We start from the raw sequence: 21,006 nt of genomic DNA on the forward strand, positions 1-21,006 counted from the left end.
AGTGCTTGTGCCTAAGTGCATACACATGTATATACCCAGTTACGCTAGTATTTTACACAGCAAAGTAGGTACCAACTTTCCTTTACAGAACATGCGCCAATCAGGCACGCTCTGGGCAGTGGCGTACTGAGGGCGGGGCGGTGCACGAAGGGTGTTGGGAGCAGCCGCTTGGCTGTCAGCTTCGCCGGTTCCCTGCTCCCTCTGCCCCGGAACAGGAAGTAACAGCAGAGGGAACAGAGAACCGGCGGAGCCGATAGCCGCGTGGCTGCTTCCTGCACCTCAGTAGGCAAGAAGAATGCATCCGTGGGGGGGAGAGCTTGGACGTGATGCACCGGGGGGGGGGGGGGTGTCATACTGCACCCAGGGGGGACGGATGATGCTGCACCCTAGGGGGGAGGGTGCGCAGTGGCGACTGCCCCAGGTGGCAGCTGACCAAGGAACGCCACTGGCTCTGGGAGTCTATCTATAGGCACATTATTATAGAATTATCCCCTTAGAGAAACAGGCTGATGCAGAAGAAAATACAGTGCGTGCAGGTTTTCTAAAGAAATGACGTGTAATTAACAACAGACTATCTTACTTGAGTGCTCCAAGGGTACACAGTCTACCACCACATCCAGATTCCCAGGAATGGTTTGTACTTTACTAATCTTCTCTGCCCTATAAACATTGAAAAGAACGAGGTTTATTGTGACGTTAGAAGAATGAAGAACAGTAAAGGGAAGGATCCTTATCACCACAGAAAACACAACAAATTATCCACACTGCTCTTGAACTCAATGAAAATGTGCACTTATTCCTAATAATATCTTTGCCTTTGCGTAATCAGCCCATTTACCTCACAAGCACTTTATTTTATGGGGATAAAGTCATGTGCTGTAACTTGGAGAGATAATTGTGTTAATTTTGCTTGGAAGGCTGCTGGCAGAGCCTTAAGCTGCTGCTTTCCCTTCTTCCTGAAACCTGTGATCAATTCTGCCCTCATGAAAGAAAAGTTCAAATGGGATTATTTTAGGATCCCTTTTTTTGGGAAAGAACTATAGTACAGAATGGTCCTCCATAGACTCTTTCTTTCTCCATATGCATAAAAAGGATAAGAACTTGTTGTTGGTCAGGTAGGCAATGGTGGCGGCGAGAGTAGTGATTGCTGGCCATTGGAAATCTAGGGATGTCCCACCCTTGACAAAGTGGCTAAATAAACTTTGGTTCATTTGTGAAATAGAGAGGCTTCGTGCTGTTAGAGGCCACACTGAGGGGAAATGGGAGGCCATATGGGAGCCCTTTCTGAGACATTGCACATATCAGGGGGGGAAGGTTTTTTGGGGGGGGCTATATAGGGGAGTAGTGGGAGGGGTTGGGGGTGGGGTTCGGGAGGAGAGGGGGGAGGGCAGGGGTTTGTGCTTTATAATTCAAAAAATAACCAAGAAAAAGTTGGGGTCGTTCCTTGAGCATTTAGTGGTCCTGGAACTTCTGTTGGTGCTAGGTTGTGTTTTAAGAGAATTTATAATGATATGTAGATACTATGAGGTTACATGCTGTAAATTAGCTATAAGATGCCTTGGAAATCCTTGTATTGTCTGTACAGGAATTCTTTAATGTTTAATAAAGATCTCATTTCAAATTTAAAAAAAAAGGATAACAACTTGTGGACTAAAATCAGTTTTTCCTTATATCATTGGTTTGATATTCAAAGCAATTTAACCGTCCAGAAACAGAAGTTGACTGGTTAAATCACTTGTTCAAGGCTATCCTCTAATTTTCAGCAGCACTTAGGGGCCATTTTACTAAGCTGTGGCAAAAAGTGGCCTGTGGCAGTGCAAGCACATCTTTTGGATGCGTGCAAGGCCAGTTTTTACCGTACGGCAAAATAAAAACCAGCGCGTGTCCATTTTCGGCCTGAGATCTTACTGCCACTCATTGACTTAGCGGTAAGGTCTCACACGCTACCTGAGATGACGGCATGAACTGTGTGTCCACTGCTGTTTACTGCCGGGTAAGCGCAGCACGGTAGAAAATAGAAAATATTTTCTATGGTGTGTTTTCGGCATGCACCAAATTCAGAATTACCACCCGTGGCACATGGTAGCTGATTTGGTGCACACTGGATGAATGTAGGCCTTTAAGTGCTTTTGTAGAAGGGCCCCTTAACCAGTTAGTGCTGCTGAAAATAACCAGTTAGCACCTAACTCAAAACTGGCTCTTTTAGGGGTGTTCCAGATGCAGATTCAGCACTTGGCCAGTTAGGTGCCAATATTTAGGACTTAATCCTATTAAATAAATAAATAAATGAATATTCTGGCTGTTTATTTACCACCTTTTCGAAGGAATTCACTCAAGGCAGTATACACTAAGAATAAATCAAACATAAGCAATAGACAATTACAGCAGTAAAATATTCAAATAAGTAGGGCATAGTATACTACTTTCAATGTCAACACAATAGGTAATAAAGCATTTTAATAGACAGCGTAGGCATTTGTATCTCTACACAGTAGAAACACCGAGATCCAGAATGATTGGGATAGTATGATACGCCACTGGAGCTTTGTGAGCGGCAAGATCATTATGGCTTGAGGATAGCAAAGAACCTTTACCACAACTGAACATGGATAGGTAGATGCTGTATGATGTTGTGAAGGAGTGTGATGGGACAATTCAACCTTGCAGGTATGGCCAAAATAGAGATCAAGGATTTGCGGTAACTGTGCCTCAATAAACTTGATGGGATCTCTGGCTCCTCAGCTTTCTGGCAAGCCTAAAATCTGTAAGTTGATATGGTGCACGCGATTGTTGATCTTCAAAATCATGCTCCAGTTTATAGATGGTAGTCATCTGTTGTTGGAGAGCTGCTGGGGTTGTGACCTGCATTTCTGGTGTTGCTTCCAGTTTCTGAGTGTGATCAGCTATAGTGTTGAGACTGCATAGTGGTAAGATCATTTTTGAATTCAGAGACAACCATGGTATTTTCCCATAAGATAGATTACACCTGCAGGATTTTCTCATAATTGTTTTCAGTTAAATGTTGCTGCTTCCTGCATCTGAAGCTTTGAGCAGCAAAGGAGTTTCCTTGGATTTGTTTTACACCTTAAGTTGAGGAGTTTGCAAAATTTAACTTTGTCGGTTTGGTGGCTGACAAGGCGAACAATGCAAAAGAGGCTGGTTAAAGAAGTGTATGGTCCTGAGCCAGAGCAGCTCATGCATCATGCTGCCATCTTGAAGATGCCCCATCCTCCAGTACATATCTTTTTAAAATATTTCCCCCATCTTCGTTTACACATATATCTGTTACCTACTGGAGTCTCCAACAGTGATTGAGGGGGCAACTGTGCTTACCTCAGTGAAGTCTAACCGCCTCAGTTATCTCAATCAGCTTCTTGATTGGCTTCTCTTGTATAGGCAGTTTTGTAAAATCCAGTTATTACATGTATAAGTGCCAGCAAATATACGTGTATGTTATGATATTGACAATTACACATGTAAAGGCCCATGTGACGCTGCTCCTGCTTAGGAGATGTAGGCTTGTAAAATTGATACTCTCGATACACTTGCTGGCAAATATACATTTCATCAGAGCCTTTTGTTAAATACTTAGAGGACTGTGAATGTCCCAGTACGGATGTCCTAATTTCTACCTAGACATCCTATGCAAAATGGGGCTTCACATCTTACCAAATAACACAACTACTCATACAGACCTTCTATATTCTGCCACTAGTTTAAGCAGATCTTCAGTTGAGATCTTGTTGCTTTCTTGTCTGAATAAAGGAGAGAATCGAGAGTCTCTATCAATAGTTCCATGATTGTCCTTAAACACTGGTCTGGGGAAAAATAAAAAGACATGAAATATTCCTTGTGGTTAGTGGTTGACAGTTTAATACAGTACACTTATCTATAGTCAAAACAAAATAAAACAAAACAAAGAAAGTCTCAAGATATGCCTACAATGCCCAGGAATATCACAAAAAAAAAAATTTTCAGCAGCAGCAGTGACCATAATAATTTAATATCCTGTGCTGGCATTTACCCCCGGAGTCTCTATAGCGCGTCTAGAGATCTGCACCAAAATCCAGGCATTTTCTATAACAATGCGTGTAAATTCATTGGCATAACAAACTAATTAGTGTTGATAACAGCACTTACACACTAATGAGCATTAATTGGCACTAATTAAAATTTACATGCACAACTCACTAAGCATGTCCTGTAATGTTATAATGCCGTAGTATCGCGACCGCACCCCGAATATTGTGTCCAATTCTGGTCACCACATCTCAAAAAAGATATAAAGGAATTGGAGAAGGTGCAGAGAAGGGTGACAAAAATGATAAAAGGGATGGAACGACTTCCCTATGATGAAAGGCTAAGAAGGTTAGGGCTCTTCAGCTTGGAGAAAAGGCGGCTGAGGGGTGATATGATAGAAGTCTACAAGATAATGAGCGGAGTAGAGCGGACAGATGTGTAGTGTTTGTTTACACTTTCAAACAACAATAGAACCAGGGGACACAAGATGAAGCCAGAATATAGTAGATTTAAAACAAATAGGAGAAAGTTTTTCTTTACTCAGCGTGTAATTGGACTTTGGAACTCATTGCCGGAGAATGTAGTGACAGCAGCTGGCCTCACGGAGTTTAAGGGGGGGTTTGGACAGATTCCTGAGGGAAAAGTCCATTGAACATTATTAAAAAAATTATTATTTATTTTATTTTTTGGGGTGGTTTGCCGGGTTCTTGAAGCCTGGATTGGCCGCTGTCGGAGACAGCATGCTGGGCTTGATGGACCCTTGGTCTTTTCCCAGTATGGCGGTGCTTATGTGCTAATGCAGTGTGCCTAACTTCTAACTTGCGCAGGCAAAAGGGGGCATGGTTATGAGTGGGGGAAATGGGCATTTTGTGGGCATTCTAAAATTACACATATAGTTATAGCATATGGCGACCTGTACCTAAATCTATGTGCCGGGATTTACACCATGTTTTCGTTGATGTAAATGGAGGTGCATAGTTTTAGGCACCGGGATATCAACTAAGCGCATTTCATATACTGTGCCTAAATCTAGGCACCGCTTATAGAATATGCTTAGTCGGAAATGTTTTCTGCATGGATTTTTTTAGGTGCCATATATATAGAATCTCCCCCTTAGGGGGGAAGTTATCAACATGGGCTACCATTAAGTTGGGGTTACTTTACCACAAGTTGTGCTAGTTTAGCACAGGGTCTCACTGTATAAAATGGGACCCTGTGCTAAAATAGCATGACTTGTGGTAAAATAATCCATCTTAATGGTAGTCCACGTTGATAACTTCTCCCCTAACTAACTTATAAAACATTGGATTCTAAGGCATTGTTCATCACTATCAGTAGACCAGTGATTCTCAAACTTGTCCTAGGGGGACCCCGGCCAATCAGATTTTCAGGATATCTGCAATGAATACTCATGAGTTACGTTTACATGCATTCAAATCTAACTCATGAATATTCATTGTGGATATCCTGAAAACCTTGGCTGGGGTTCCCCCAGAACAGGTTTGGTAATCACTGCAGTAGACTACAAATGTATGTTTTCCTGTCTGCAAGAAAATATTTCTTTGAATTTGGATATGCCATCAGAGACAGTAATGAATAAATGATTGAAAAATATTCTTACCTCACTGACCAAGCAAATGGCATCCGGTATTTCCCCAGTTTACTGCAGAACTGCTTGTTTTGCTTCAGAATTTTCTGGGCTGACTGCAGAAGAGAAAGCATTGTTCCTTTATTGATACCCTACCTGTCCCTTCTTCCTTTTCTCTTAGAGCCACCTATTTCTATTTGCATTTTTTCAAATAAGAGTTTTACTATACCCAGTCCTCAACTATCAGTATGCTGCCTTCTAGTCATAGCATTCCCTTTCTCTGAGGCGGATGTACAAAAGTGCAAACAGTGCAGATACACCAGCAAACATGCAAAAACACAAAAATGCAGCTTAACATGAAAAGACCCTTTGGCAAAAAGCAGCATTGTAGCAAACTTTTGTGAATCAATCATTATGAGTCCCTTGGTCCTGGAAAATAAAACGTGTCATATCAAATGCACACATTGAACTTATATAGCCATTAAACTTCGGATTTTATAAACTCATGCATCCAAATTTATGCCTAGCATGTAAATGTGCATGTGCAAATTATAGAATAAGGGCAGTTATGCACACAACTTAATTTAATAATTGGCTGTTAATTGGAATTAACAACCAATTATTGGCTTAAATTCATGTTAATCCATGCTAATTGGCACCATTTAGCATTTGTGCATGTTAATTGCCCTTAGTTGCTATTTTAGAAGTTGTGTGTGTTGATTCTATCACGTACAACTTCCAGGGGGCAAGGGTTGATCAGGGTCATGCCTTGGAATTAGTCATGTAGGTTATAGAATACAAGGAGTTATCAGGGCTAGATTAACAAACACTATATTGGGCCCTAGGCAAACATATAGTTGTGGGGTCCCTACTGGGATTTCCCCTTCCCCCTCCCACGGATTTATTTCTTTTCTCACCCTCGCCCCTCCCCCTAACATTTCACTTCTCCAGAAGTAAAAGGGAAAGCACAAAGCCTATCTGTGGGCAAGGTGGAAGGAATACTTTGTAAGTGAACAGAAGGACCCTGCAAATGCATGCCTCAAATGGAAAAGCTTAATGGTTAGAGCTGGAGAGCTGCCAAGTTACCCAATTATAGGAAGGAAATTCTTAACTAGTCCTGGATTTCTATAACCCTATCCTGGTACATTATGGGACATGAAGTACTGATTTAACTTAGTAGTATCAGGGACTACAAATAACATACTGAATTGGCATGCAAATTCAACCTCCGGATTGACCGAAAAGTCTCCCTCCTGGAGCTGGGTAACTTGGCAGCTCTGCAGCAGTGAGCCAAGAACCAAAGAAGTTTTGCAAGTCATTTTCACCCTCCATTGTCTCTGGTACAAACCAGAGGTGCCAAGGGACAATGTATCTGAGGTATATATTTACAAAGTCCTAAGTGTGAGAAAAGTTTCATAAATAAAAGTGGCAAAAATTTTTAAAAATCATTTTCTTTGGTGTTTTTGAAAGGACATAGATAAAGAAAAGGCAGTATTAGCACAATGTTCAAAAATTTGCCGAGGAAACATAATAGCTAGCTGGGTAAATTCCCTGGGCTGAAAACTTCCTTTCATTTAGTATGAGTACAAGTATATTTTTAGCATTGGACTTTCAAAGGGAAGCTCAGTCCATATTTTCAAAGGGAAGCTCTATTTATATGACACAGAAACTACACAAGTGCATGCACTCTCTCGGGCAGTGTGGCCACCTCCACACCATTATGCAAAGTTCTTGCATTTGCAATCAGTTCTTTTCCTCAGCCTACAGCAGACTCTTCACACTTTCTCCCATTCTTCTTAAATTCCTGCTCCTTTTCAACAATCCCCCCCCCCCCCCCCACACACACACACACAATACTCACTGCCACTGGTTCCACAGCTCTTTGTAAAACTCCATGTAGGGCTCAGTCTCCACCTACTCCAGCCCTTGCAACTCAGCCTCTCTTTTTATTTTTTGTTACATTTGTACCCCGCGCTTTCCCACTCATGGCAGGCTCAATGCGGCTTATATATTGTATACAGGTACTTATTTGTACCTGGGGCAATGGAGGGTTAAGTGACTTGCCCAGAGTCACAAGGAGCTGCCTTTTGCCTGAAGTGGGAATCAAACTCAGTTCCTCAGTTCCCCAGGACCAAAGTCCACCACCCTAACCACTAGACCACTCCTCCACTACCACTCTTTCCTGTGGTTACACCCATTGGCTGGATCCTACCACAGTATCTGCAGTGGAATGGGGGAGGATTGGAGAGCTACAGAAGGCTAAACTGTGAAAAATGTCCAGACACTTTAGCCATCATTCTGACTGTAAGCCCATCAATTTACAAATTTGTAGAATCATAAAAAATCCAGATAGTTGGCAATCCAAGGCTCCTGAGTCCTCACCATTTCTGATACGGCCTTCCCCCTAAACCTTTGGGCCCAGGACACCTGCCTACAGTGGCATAGCTACAGGTGGGCCTGGGTGGGCACAGGCCTACCCATTCATGGCTCAGGCCCACCCAGCAGCAGCACCACATTCCTTTCTCCCCCTTTCCTCTACAGCATCCCGGTAACTGCGCTTCAGTCTCTGAACCCCATCCTTCCCCGGTGTACCAGGGGCGTATCTGGAATCCGGCGGTAGGGGGGGCCACAGCCAGAGAGGGGGGGCACATTTTTGCCTCCCTCCCCCCCCCCCGCCGCCGCCGCCGCCGCCTCTCTCCACCCCCTCCCCGCCGTCAACCCTCCCCCGCTGCTTACTTTTGCTGGCGCCGAGGTCCGACCCGCAATCTCCGTTTTTCGTCTTCCTCCGTGGCCATGCTTCCAGGAAGTAACGCTGCAGTGCTGATTCGTTGAATCCAGTTCGACGTCTGACGTCAGACGCCGAACTGGATTCAACGAATCAGCACTGCAGCGTTACTTCCTGGAAGCATGGCCACGGAGGAAGACGAAAAACGGAGATTGCGGGTCGGACCTCGGCGCCAGCAAAAGTAAGCAGCGGGGGAGGGTTGACGGCGGGGAGGGGGGCCAGGGCGAAATCTGCGGGGGCCCAGGCCCCTGTGGCCCCACGCAGATACGCCCCTGCGGTGTACTATACAGGCATCTTCGGCACCTGCAGCAATTTATTCTCGCTGCTTGTGCCAGCACCCCAGGCCTCCATCTGCCGTGTCCCGTCAGACAGGAAACAGGCAATGACGTCAGTGAGGGCGGGACATGGGCACACGGCAGATGGAAGCCGGCGCAAGCAGCAAGAATTAATTCTGCAGGCACCGAGAATGCCTGTATGGTACACTGGGGAAGGACTGGGTTCAGAGACAGAAACACAGATGCCGGGATGCTGCAGAGAAAAGGAGGGGAGATGCAGGGTAGGTGAAAAAAAATCTGTATTTTTAAAATATCTCCAGGAAGATATTTGAGAGGGGAGGGAGGTCCCATCCAAGTTAGCTCTGGGCCCATCCAAAATAATGAGTCTGGTACGCCTCTGCATGCCTAGTTTGCCTATGCCTTAATCCGGCTCTGCGAGTTACGCACCTAACTGCCAACATGTGTGAGCACTTATACCAGTTTTGACATGGTATAAGTGCTCATCCCTACAGACAGGTACAAAACTGCAGACTTATGCTAGTATTCTACAGGGCCGCCGAGAGGGGAGGCAGGGGGACAAAATTCCCTGGGCCTCCAAGGGGGGGTCTGGCGTCGCATTCCCTGGTCTCACCTGCCTGCCCTCGGCTCTGTAGACAGCCCCTCTCCATCTTCCACCAGGCCCCCTGCATTCAAATCGACAGCACCTCACCTCCGTGTGAAAGCGCAGCGGCAGATTGCCTCCCTTTGGGCCTTCCCTCCCTGTGTCCCGCCCTCATCTGATGTAACTTCCTGTTTCTGTGAGGGCGGGACACAGGGAGGGAAGGCCCAAAGGGAGGTGATCTGCCGCTGCGCTTTCAGACAGAGGTGAGGCGCTGCCGATTTGAATGTAGGGGTCCCGGTGGCAGACGGAGAGGGGCTGTCGACGGGTCTGGGGGTGGGCGGGTGGAGACTGGGGACTGCGGCGCCGGTGGCCTGAGTAGCGATTGGTGGGGGTGGCGGCGGCGGGCCCCTGAGGGCAGCCTTGCTCCAGGCCCGGCTCAGTCTCTCAGTGGCCCTGGTATTCTATAATGGCTGTTCTGTAAGGAACTGCCGATACAGAATTCACGCTTAGCGCACGTCATCCCAGAGCCTAAATTCTGGTGCTCATTCTTGAATTTACTCCTAAATGCCTATATTCTAGCTAAGTTAATCATTCACCCTTCAAACCATTGGTTGAACATTTACCACTGATAATCAGGCATTTATCCCACTAGAAGTGGAAATTTGTTGTAGCAATGTAGTAAGTGCTAATATATTTGTTATTACTCTATTACCTTTGTGGAGTCTGAATTCTTGAGATATGGTTCAGCATTGACCGCGATGCTTCCCATAAGAACCTTTTCTATCCTTGCAACCAAAACAATCTCTGAATGGGGGTTAGTGATGGAAAATATGGCCTGGAGATAAAACAGTACATGATAGTGTGTGATTAAAACAAAGAAGACAAACTGTACATAAAGCAGGTATACAAACACATTTGAAAAAGGCTTGTGTGGCTTTTATGTGTATAATTAATGCCTGGTATTTACACATATAAATGGTCAACACACACACACACATACATATAATATATACAAATAGCACATACAAATAGCAGAGGTATAAAATAGCTATATATATCTATATCTCTCTCTCTCTCTATATATATATATATATATACAGTGGGGGAAATAAGTATTTGATCCCTTGCTGATTTTGTAAGTTTGCCCACTGACAAAGACATGAGCAGCCCATTATGAAAGGGTAGGTTATTGGTAACAGTGAGAGATAGCACATCACAAATTAAATCCGGAAAATCACATTGTGGAAAGTATATGAATTTATTTGCATTCTGCAGAGGGAAATAAGTATTTGATCCCCCACCAACCAGTAAGAGATCTGGCCCCTACAGACCAGGTAGATGCTCCAAATCAACTCGTTACCTGCATGACAGACAGCTGTCGGCAATGGTCACCTGTATGAAAGACACCTGTCCACAGACTCAGTGAATCAGTCAGACTCTAACCTCTACAAAATGGCCAAGAGCAAGGAGCTGTCTAAGGATGTCAGGGACAAGATCATACACCTGCACAAGGCTGGAATGGGCTACAAAACCATCAGTAAGACGCTGGGCGAGAAGGAGACAACTGTTGGTGCCATAGTAAGAAAATGGAAGAAGTACAAAATGACTGTCAATCGACAAAGATCTGGGGCTCCACGCAAAATCTCACCTCGTGGGGTATCCTTGATCATGAGGAAGGTTAGAAATCAGCCTACAACTACAAGGGGGGAACTTGTCAATGATCTCAAGGCAGCTGGGACCACTGTCACCACGAAAACCATTGGTAACACATTACGACATAACGGATTGCAATCCTGCAGTGCCCGCAAGGTCCCCCTGCTCCGGAAGGCACATGTGACGGCCCGTCTGAAGTTTGCCAGTGAACACCTGGATGATGCCGAGAGTGATTGGGAGAAGGTGCTGTGGTCAGATGAGACAAAAATTGAGCTCTTTGGCATGAACTCAACTCGCCGTGTTTGGAGGAAGAGAAATGCTGCCTATGACCCAAAGAACACCGTCCCCACTGTCAAGCATGGAGGTGGAAATGTTATGTTTTGGGGGTGTTTCTCTGCTAAGGGCACAGGACTACTTCACCGCATCAATGGGAGAATGGATGGGGCCATGTACCGTACAATTCTGAGTGACAACCTCCTTCCCTCCGCCAGGGCCTTAAAAATGGGTCGTGGCTGGGTCTTCCAGCACGACAATGACCCAAAACATACAGCCAAGGCAACAAAGGAGTGGCTCAGGAAGAAGCACATTAGGGTCATGGAGTGGCCTAGCCAGTCACCAGACCTTAATCCCATTGAAAACTTATGGAGGGAGCTGAAGCTGCGAGTTGCCAAGCGACAGCCCAGAACTCTTAATGATTTAGAGATGATCTGCAAAGAGGAGTGGACCAAAATTCCTCCTGTTATGTGTGCAAACCTCATCATCAACTACAGAAGACGTCTGACCGCTGTGCTTGCCAACAAGGGTTTTGCCACCAAGTATTAGGTCTTGTTTGCCAGAGGGATTAAATACTTATTTCCCTCTGCAGAATGCAAATAAATTCATATACTTTCCACAATGTGATTTTCCGGATTTAATTTGTGATGTGCTATCTCTCACTGTTACCAATAACCTACCCTTCAATTATGGGCTGCTCATGTCTTTGTCAGTGGGCAAACTTACAAAATCAGCAAGGGATCAAATACTTATTTCCCCCACTGTATATATAGCTATTTTACATCTCTGCTATTTGTATATGCAAATCTGAAGCACACATTTATCAAAAGGGGTGTATTGTGGGTACACTAGAAATGTTAAGGATACGTAAATGGTTATTTAAAAGCATGTCACATCATTATAACATTCATTATGAATGTGTTTAAGGATAAACATCCTTAACATCAATTAACAAGTGATTATTTGAATGAACAAGTTTATTGGATAGCATAAAAATAGACAATGAGTGTTCTACATGGTTTTTGTCATTTTTAGAAAAAATTGAACTCTTTCCATTGAGCTATCAAGATGCAGTTGGGTGCACAATAATGCTAGCTCTTATGAGAATGTTAGTTCTTATGAGGCAGTCCCCTGAGGAAGTCTGAGTGCGAAACGGCAGGCCACCATTGGGACAAAGGACAAAAGACATTGTCCATGATGTTATGAAGACAGCTAATTTAAAGATAAGTGTTGCATGAATTTGTTATAAATCAGCTGAGCTCAATGTTTGAAAAAAGAAACTTTTTAAATAACTATTATAAGATTCAGGATAATACTAAAAAATGTGGAGGTTTTTTTTTTACACAGATGAATGGTAAAGGAGTCATGATGTATCCACCATACAAGTTAGCTAAAATTCATAGCCCTAGATGGTGAGCAAGCGACTACCGAGGTCTTTTCCTCTAATATAAAATTCATAGGATTGTATTGATTCATTCATTTTTTTCAAACCATTCTGGTTGGGGTGTTTAAGCATTTTTTTTTGTTTGAATTGAACTTATTCCCATTTGATGTTTTGTTTTGTTGTGATAACTCAGGAAGCCTGGCTCAAATCCTGCTACTGCTCCTTGTGATCTTGAGAAAGCCACTTAACCCTCCATTGTCTCAGGTACAAACTTAGGGGTCCTTTTTCAAAGGCACACTGAAAAATGACTTGCGGTACTGTAGGCGTGGGTTTTGAGTGCGTGCCAATCCATTTTTTAGCACGCCTGTAAAAAAGGCCTTTTTTTGCCGAAAATGGACATGCGGCAAAATGAAAATTGCCTCGTGTCCATTTTAGGTCTGAGACCTTACTTCCAGCCATTGACCAAGCGGTAAAGACTCACATGGTAACTGGGCACTAATGACCTACGCGTGCCAAATTCCACTTGGCGCGCATCCGTTACGTGCACCCAAAAATAAAAAATATTTTTCAGATGAGCGTATCAGACACACGCCAAAAATGAAATTACAGCAAGATCCAGCGGTAGTCGGGCAGTAACTCCATTTTGGTGCACATTGGGGGTGAGTAGATGCTTATGCAGCCTAGCAAAAGGGGCCCTTAGGGGAGGCAATTCTGGAAGTCATATGTTAGTACAATGGGGAGTGCTAAGCACCAGTTCTATAATGGCATCTGTGCAAACAGATACTGTTACAAAATACTGGTTTAAACCCAATGTTAGGTGACTTGTTTTGCCAGTTCAGTGGCACTGCTTTCTCTAAGCTCAGTGAGAGTCTCCACATACAGTCCTGCTGGTGGGGGGGGGGGGGGGGGGGGGGGGGGGAGGTTCTGTTTCACTATCACATTTTCAATAGTGAGGGACAGGCAAGCTTTGCAGGACTCCAGGGAACCTGCTCAGCTTAGAGGGAAGTGGTCAGTGGCAGGCATGAGTGCACCAAAATTAGAGCAATAGAGGCATTGTATGCAAATCTCTTTCATGCATATTCATTGTGGATATCCTGAAAAACTGTCTGGCGGACTTGGGGAAACACTAACCTAAACCAATCCTACAACATGCCATCTTCTAAACTGTGTGTGCCATGAATCTAAACATGTTATGTAGAGGGTTTCTATAATTCCTATTTACCCATGTAGGGAATTTACACATGTAAATGCCACATCTATATATGGAAAGGTCACAGAACTCTTCTAAAATGACCCACTATCAGGTGAATTTTCAAAAGAGAAGGGCGCCCATCTTCCGACACAAATCGGGAGATGGGCGTCCTTCTCGCAAGGTCACCCAAAATCGGCATAATCGAAAGCCGATTTTGGGTGCCCTCAACTGCTTTCCGTCGGGATGACCAAAGTTCACGGGGGCGTGTCGGCAGTGTAGCGAAGGCAGGACTGGGGCATGCTTAGGAGATGGGCGTCCTCGGCCAATAACGGAAAAAGAAGGGCGTCCCTGACGAACACTTGGGCGACTTTACTTGGTCCATTTTTTTTCACGACCAAGCATCAAAAAGGTGCCCGAACTGACCAAATGACCACCGGAGGGAATCGGGGATGACCTCCCCTTACTCCTCCAGTGGTCACCAACCCCCTCCCACCCTCAAAAAACTCTTTAAAAATACTTTTTTGCCAGCCTCTATGCCAGCCTCAAATGCCATAATCAGATCCATCGCAGCAGTATGCAGGTGCCTGGCGCAGTTGTATTGGGTGCATTGTACTTCAGGCAGGCGGACCCAGGCCCACCCCCCCTACCTGTTACACTTGTGATAGTAAATGTGAGCCCTCCAAAACTCACCACAAACCCACTGTACCCACATGTAGGTGCCCCCTTCATCCCTAAGGGCTACGGTAAAAGAATACAGTTGTGGGTTTTGGGTTTTGGGGGGCTCAGCACCCAAGGTAAGGGAGCTATGCACCTGGGACCTTTTTCTGAAGTCCACTACAGTGCCCCCTAGGGTGCCTGGTTAGTGTCCTGGCATGTCAGGGGGACCAGTGCACTACGAATGCTGGCTTCTCCCACAACCAAATGGCTTGGATTTGGTCGTTTTTCAGATGGGCGTCCTCGGTTTCCATTATCGCCAAAAACCGGGGATGACCATCTCAAAAACGACCTAAGGACGACCATCTCTAAGGTCAACCTAAATTTCAAGATTTGGGTGTCCCCGACTGTATTATCAAAACAAAAGATGGACGTCCATCTTGTTTCAATAATACGGGTTGCCCCGCCCTTTTACGGGGCCATCTTGCGAGGACGCCCTAATGAAAACGTGGGCACCCCGTTCAATTATGCCCCTCCACATGACATAGATAAGAGGTCAATAGAAAGGGGGTATATTCAGTCTTCTCAAAATATGCAGGTTATTTGAATTATTTCTTTTCACAAAATATGTGAATATTTTCAGACATTGGATTTGACAAATGAGTTTTGTCCATAAATTTTTTTGAAATGTTGAAATGTTGAATGCGGATGAATTGACCATTTTATCTTGAACTTAGGTATGATTCAAAGCCTAGTTTGTAATGAAAATATCCATAATGATTTCTAAACCTGTTTGGGGTATCGCAGCCATTTCTCTGGGAATCCTTTGATCTGTGGTTCCCCTGATTGTTTTCTAATAACTGGTGAGTTGGTTCCATTTTCTACTGATGGCGATGCTCCTGCAATCATCTGTCTAACAAGAGGGTGGTTCAGATCGACATGAAAATCAGCAGATATCTTCCTATTATCTTTAATATCAAACAGAGCCAAGCTCAGAAAGAATGGTTCAATCTGGAGGGGAAAAACAGATGCACACTTATTTATTAAAGACATAAAAAGATTGAAAATATTCGCTTGAACATTCACTCAGTTATAACATCTTTCTGCAGTGTAGTATTCAGCACTTTACCATTACAAGTTACTACTATGCAAAGTTCTGACCACTGCAAATGGTCAAATTTTCGAAGATTTTTGTCAGTGATGTATTTTTTCAAACCACAAAAGAATGTATTTGTATCTCACAAATTTACAATTTCTATACAACTTTTCATCTATTTCAAAATTTTGTAAGATGCAGAATATAACATTTGCATTCACACCACTTCCTTCCCCAGGCATAAAACACCCCCCCCCCCAATAAACAATGCAAATTAAAAATGAATAGGTATTACAAATTTAAATTTTTTTGGCAAAATCTGTGGCTGCAGCTTTATTTCTTCTCAACCATAAATAATTAAAAGACAAATTTAAATTCAAAGTTTTCCAGAGCGGCCTCCTAGCTAACCCTTACCCCGTCAGCTAGTCAGTGGTGATCTAGCTGCCCTATCTCTCATCTCATCATGTGAATCAATGTTCAATCAAAGAATTTCACCCCATGAAACCTTCATTGTCACCAGACCTTGCTTCAACCTGTGGTGGTAATGCACACAAGTATTCCACAACAATACACTTTGCATAACATCTTTTCAATAACCCATAGTGCTGGCTGTCTAGAAAAACCCTCCTCCACTAAAAGTGGTGACAGATTAAAGCTTGTTACTGCTCCCCCCCCCCTCCATACCGGGCTGTGGCCAAAGAAAAAACATAAATGGATTCTAACAAATCCTGAGTTGTATGCAAAAGATATCTAATCCAATATCAGACAAATGAATACTATCCAGATGATAAAGACCCAGACAGTCAACTGTTAGCAATTCGTGCGTAAACACCATACACCTGAGGACACCACAAATTTAGACACCTCCACATTAACTCACTTACAGAGGTGCTCAATAGCCTTCACCCATTTGGTATCTCTGCAAACCAAGTGAGGAATAATCTGAAACCACACCAAATGAGTTGCAAGGAAAAATAGAGGACAACACAATGAAATCCCTCTTAATCTGCCTAATGAAGTCAATCTCCTTTACGGTACATAGATCATTTCCCCCTAAATGCACCAGTATCAAGTCAGAATAGGAACACGCTGAGACTGCATCATGGCTGGTAGCAGTTGATCCCAGTGCATCCATTGAAGTTCAAGCCATTGAACGGCAATGCCCAAAACTGAATGGCCAATATTTAACCACCAGACTTCACAGCATGCTTCCCAGTCCAAAATATGAAAGAGTGCCTACAAAGCCATATGCAGATGTTGACAGGAAAAAGATGAGGCATGGAAATTACAGAATAAATTAACAGGACACATCACACACATAACTCAAAAAACGCTTGGAAGCCCATCACCCCAAAACAGCAAATGAATGCTGGCGACTCACCCCAACCCGCAACAAATGACGCTGCACCGATTCTAAAAATGTATGTCCCAAATGAGGCATCATCCAATCCCACCCAAATTAATGCTTTTTTCAGCATGGCTGCAAATTGATACCATGTCAAAGGGTTACCATCCAAGTAAACAAGCCAATAAAGGCCACCCCCAGGAAGCAGCCACATATAAGAATGAGACAATACAGAAAGATCAGCCCTCTGCAATTGAAATGACACACTTTTTCCCAGCTGATCAGTTTTTGAACAGCTTCCTAGGGGCTAGAATAATGTCGGACAACAGAAACCCTGTCCAGCCCGTTGCCCACCTAAAGGAAGCAACTACCTCACTCACTCGCATGGCCCCAAAAACGGTCACAGAGAAAGCCATTCTGAACAGATTGACTTCAAACACATTGAAACAAATGTGTGTTAAAGCGCCACACTATGCCAGTAAAGTGTCAGGTAAAATGAAAAGACAACCCAGCTAAATGTTCAACTCTGCCAAACTCTGACCATATTCACACAGAAATTTCCTAACTAAAAAAGAAGCTGTAGGATCACTCCCACCTAGCAATTTTGAGAAAAATGCCACCCCTGACAAAGATTGGACTACTAACCCATGAGGCCAACCAGTTGCTTTAGCAAATAAAATAAAAATTCCTTCTCCATGCTATTGCAATAAATCTGCACCCTGAATGTTCACAGCATTTGGAGTTAAACTAAAAACAAATGCCCCTGGAGAGCTCCCCACTCTGTCTGACCTGCTATCCAACCACCCCAGATCCCATAGGAAGGACGGGTCCTGACTGGCTAGGTGACTGGTGCCTGTGTCTTCCAAAAACAGACCTTCCCCAAGGTCTTAGGGGCCCTTGAGGAGATGCTTCCTCAAGAAAATGATGAATGAAATAAAGTCATCTCAGAGAACCATAAATTGACAACCCTAAACCCCAAGCCTCTGATTTATCTTTTGCAAGACTCCTTCTGAAATGCTCATCATAGTTGAGCCAGACCCAACCACTATAAGTCTGATAAACTCTCAATATCATATACGCATAATGCAACAAACCCAAGGTATAGACCAGGTTTTGCACTCTCTAACACACTAGTATAAAAAAAACAATTTAAAATAGTGTGAGATATGCGCCCTTTCTTCTTTTTTCCTTCGGCTTTGTGATCCTCCCTCTTCTTATGCTCCATCCCAGTGGCGTAGCCAGAAGGCAATTTTTGGGTGGGCCAACAGGTTGGATGGGTGGGCACTAGAGTTGCCAACTTTTTTGAAAGAGAAAAAACAGCAACCAGATGCACCCATGCTCTGTACCTACCCCACTCCCCATAACTTCAATGAGGGCTGCAGTGCAGGCTTCAGTGGCTGCAGGCCAATTAAGAGCCAAGGGAAGTACAGTAGACTGCAATCTTCAGTCCCCATTGAGCCAGGGTCCACCAACACACATATGGTATTGAAGCCAAACACATTCTGTATCCAGAGAACCTCCTGGCCCTCCACCAACAATGGATACAGAGCACAGCAAGGACAATTCTCCATAAAACTCATCATACAAAGAAATTTTGGTTTCTAGTGTAATCTCAATTACAGACACATTATAAATGAATTTTAAAAAATCTATAAAACAAAAGTCACTCAGATCCTAGAGCAAACCTACCAAGGCAACACTAACTTCCAAAAACAAAGATCCTACCTATGAAAAAGAAGTGCCTTAAATATTATAGTGGGGCCCCAAAATACAAATACATTTATCAGGAAAGCTGAACAAGCCAAATTACTACAGAATGCTACATGGAAACTTCATGCTAATAGAATACCTCAGTCACACACACAGGACATAAATGCCAAATACAGAATAAGTGACCACAAACTCTAGAAATATAAATTAAATGGAAACCCCAAGAAACTAGACCTTGCATGTAGTACAACACCAGAGAAACAAGAAAGAAAGGCATTTGCTCCTGTGCAAAATATAAAGATGGCACATGCCATGGATGGTGTTAGGGGTTGCAAATAGGGCAGTTGTGCTTGGTTTCTTGGCCAGAGAAAGCCTGCGTGCTGGACTTTGGGGTCCTTTCCTAGATTTCTGTCCTGGACCCCAGCCATGTTTAACATCAACTTTGGCAAGATGTACATTTCAAATCCAACATGTTATATTCACAACATTGAAAATAAAATAATTTTTATACCTTTTTGTTGTCTGGTCATTTTATTTCTCAAATCATATTGGTCCCAATCTCTGGTTTCTGCTTCCCTCTGTCTTCTCTTAACTCACTTGCCAGGGTCTTCTGTCTATTTGATGTTTCTTCTTTCTTCATGTCCATCATCCATCTCCCATCTCTGTTTTCCTACATTTCTTTGTCCAGTATCTCCCTGTGTTCATATCCCCTCATCCATCATCATTCTTCTGTGCACCTATGCACCCCATGCCCAGCATATCCCTTCTGTGTTCCTATTCTCCCCCCCCCCCCGTGTCCATATACCCTCCTCTCCAGCATTTTATCTCTATTCCATATCCCCGTTCCCCCCTTGTCAGGCATTACCCCTCTGTGCCCATGTGCCATCCCCATACAGCATCTCACATTTGTGTCCCTGTCCCCATGCTCCCACCTAATGCCCATCATCTCCCTTCTGTATCTGTATACTTTCCCCATGTCCCCTTTCTCTCTCCTCCACACCAATGTGTCCCTCTCCTCTCTGATCCCACCCCCCAACCAGCTTCTCTTCCTCTCTTTCCTTCTCCCTATGTATCTGGCTCTTTCTCCCAGCATCTCTCTCCCTTCCCTCTAACCCCTCCCATAGGTCCAGCACCTTTCTCCCTTTGCTCCAGCTCTCCTTGCAGGTCCACATCTGTCTCCTTTCCCTTCAGTCATCATCTGCATATCCAGCACCTCTCCTTCAGCCCCCCCCCCCCCACACGTCCAGCATCTCTCTCCCTTTCATCCAGCCCCCATTAGATGTTCAACACCTCTTTCCCTTTCATCCAGCCCCCCTACATGTCCAGCACCTCTCCCCTTCACTTCAACCCTTTGCATATCCAAAACCTCTCCCCTGTCCCCTCTGCAAGTCCAGTACCTCTCTCCCTTCAACCCTCTGCCCCTGGCAAGTCCAACACCTTTCTGTTCCCTTCAGGCCCCTCCCCTCTCAGGGCCAGCACCATCAAATCTTCTTTACCCCCCCCCCCCCCAACAAGTCCAGCACCTAGTACCTCTCCCTTCAGCCCCCTCCCCTTGCAGGGCCAGCAGCACCCCACTAACGTCCTCACCCTCTCCGACACCAGCCGCAGCACTTGCATTTAATGCTGTCGGCACTGCTCCTGCACCTACTTATCACTTCTATATCGCTACAAGGCATATGCAGCGCTGTACACCATACATGAAAAGACAGTCCCTGCTCACAGAGCTCACAATCTAAATAGGACAGACAGACAGAATAACTAAGAGGTAAGAGAATTAAAGAGGTGGGGATAAAGGGTACAGGGCAAGATTCTCCCATAGAATCCAGAGGAACCCCCTTCTCCCCTTTCCACAATCACTAAAACCCCTTCCTCCCATCACTGGAGTCCCTAGGACCACCCCCCCTCATCACTGGAGTCCCTAGGACCCCCCTCCCATCACTGGAGCCCCTAGGACCCCCCCCCCCAAAGAAACACTTCCAGTACTACAATCCCCGTCTTCTCCATTACTATAATCCCCAAGCGCCCTATTCCCACCGTCACTTCGGAGCTTCCTTGCGGGGCACCTCTCATCACTACGATCCCCGGGAGATTCTTTTCCTTCCCCATCACTATGGTCGTCGCAACCTTTCTTGCCGGTGTGCTCTCACCGGGACGGGTCACTGGTGCCGGTGCACTACGGTCCTGCCGACTCCTCCTGCTCTTACAGATCCCACCCGGTTCGCTCGGCCCTAGTGGAGCTCTGTCAGTCTCCCACCCCCGAGGCAACGCTTACACTTTGCTGATAGCAACTCGCGGCGCCGACGTCCTGCTCTGGGGCCTTCCCTGTGCCGGGCTGATGTAACTTCCTGTGTACGGAGGCGGGATGCGGAAGGCCCCAGAGCAGCATGTCGGCGCCGCGAGTTGCTATCAGCAAAAAGTAAGCGCTGCCTC

The 21,006-nt window shown here is 44.7% G+C and overlaps 1 protein-coding gene across 1 annotated transcript in view; it reads right to left on the bottom strand.

The window, feature by feature from the left end:
• Positions 1-21,006, bottom strand: part of DOCK10 (dedicator of cytokinesis 10) — a 370,777-nt gene that overhangs the window by 171,869 nt on the left and 177,902 nt on the right. Inside the window, exons 12-16 of the mRNA XM_030216095.1 lie at positions 15,215-15,436; positions 9,982-10,104; positions 5,642-5,724; positions 3,696-3,818; positions 581-660 (exon numbers count right to left, since the gene is read on the bottom strand). Of these exons, the coding sequence (XP_030071955.1) occupies positions 581-660; positions 3,696-3,818; positions 5,642-5,724; positions 9,982-10,104; positions 15,215-15,436 (631 nt within the window). The remainder of the gene's footprint in view (positions 1-580; positions 661-3,695; positions 3,819-5,641; positions 5,725-9,981; positions 10,105-15,214; positions 15,437-21,006) is intronic.

The sequence above is a fragment of the Microcaecilia unicolor genome, chromosome 10 (genome assembly GCF_901765095.1).
Source record: "Microcaecilia unicolor chromosome 10, aMicUni1.1, whole genome shotgun sequence".
In the NCBI taxonomy this organism is placed as follows: Eukaryota; Metazoa; Chordata; class Amphibia; order Gymnophiona; family Siphonopidae; genus Microcaecilia; species Microcaecilia unicolor.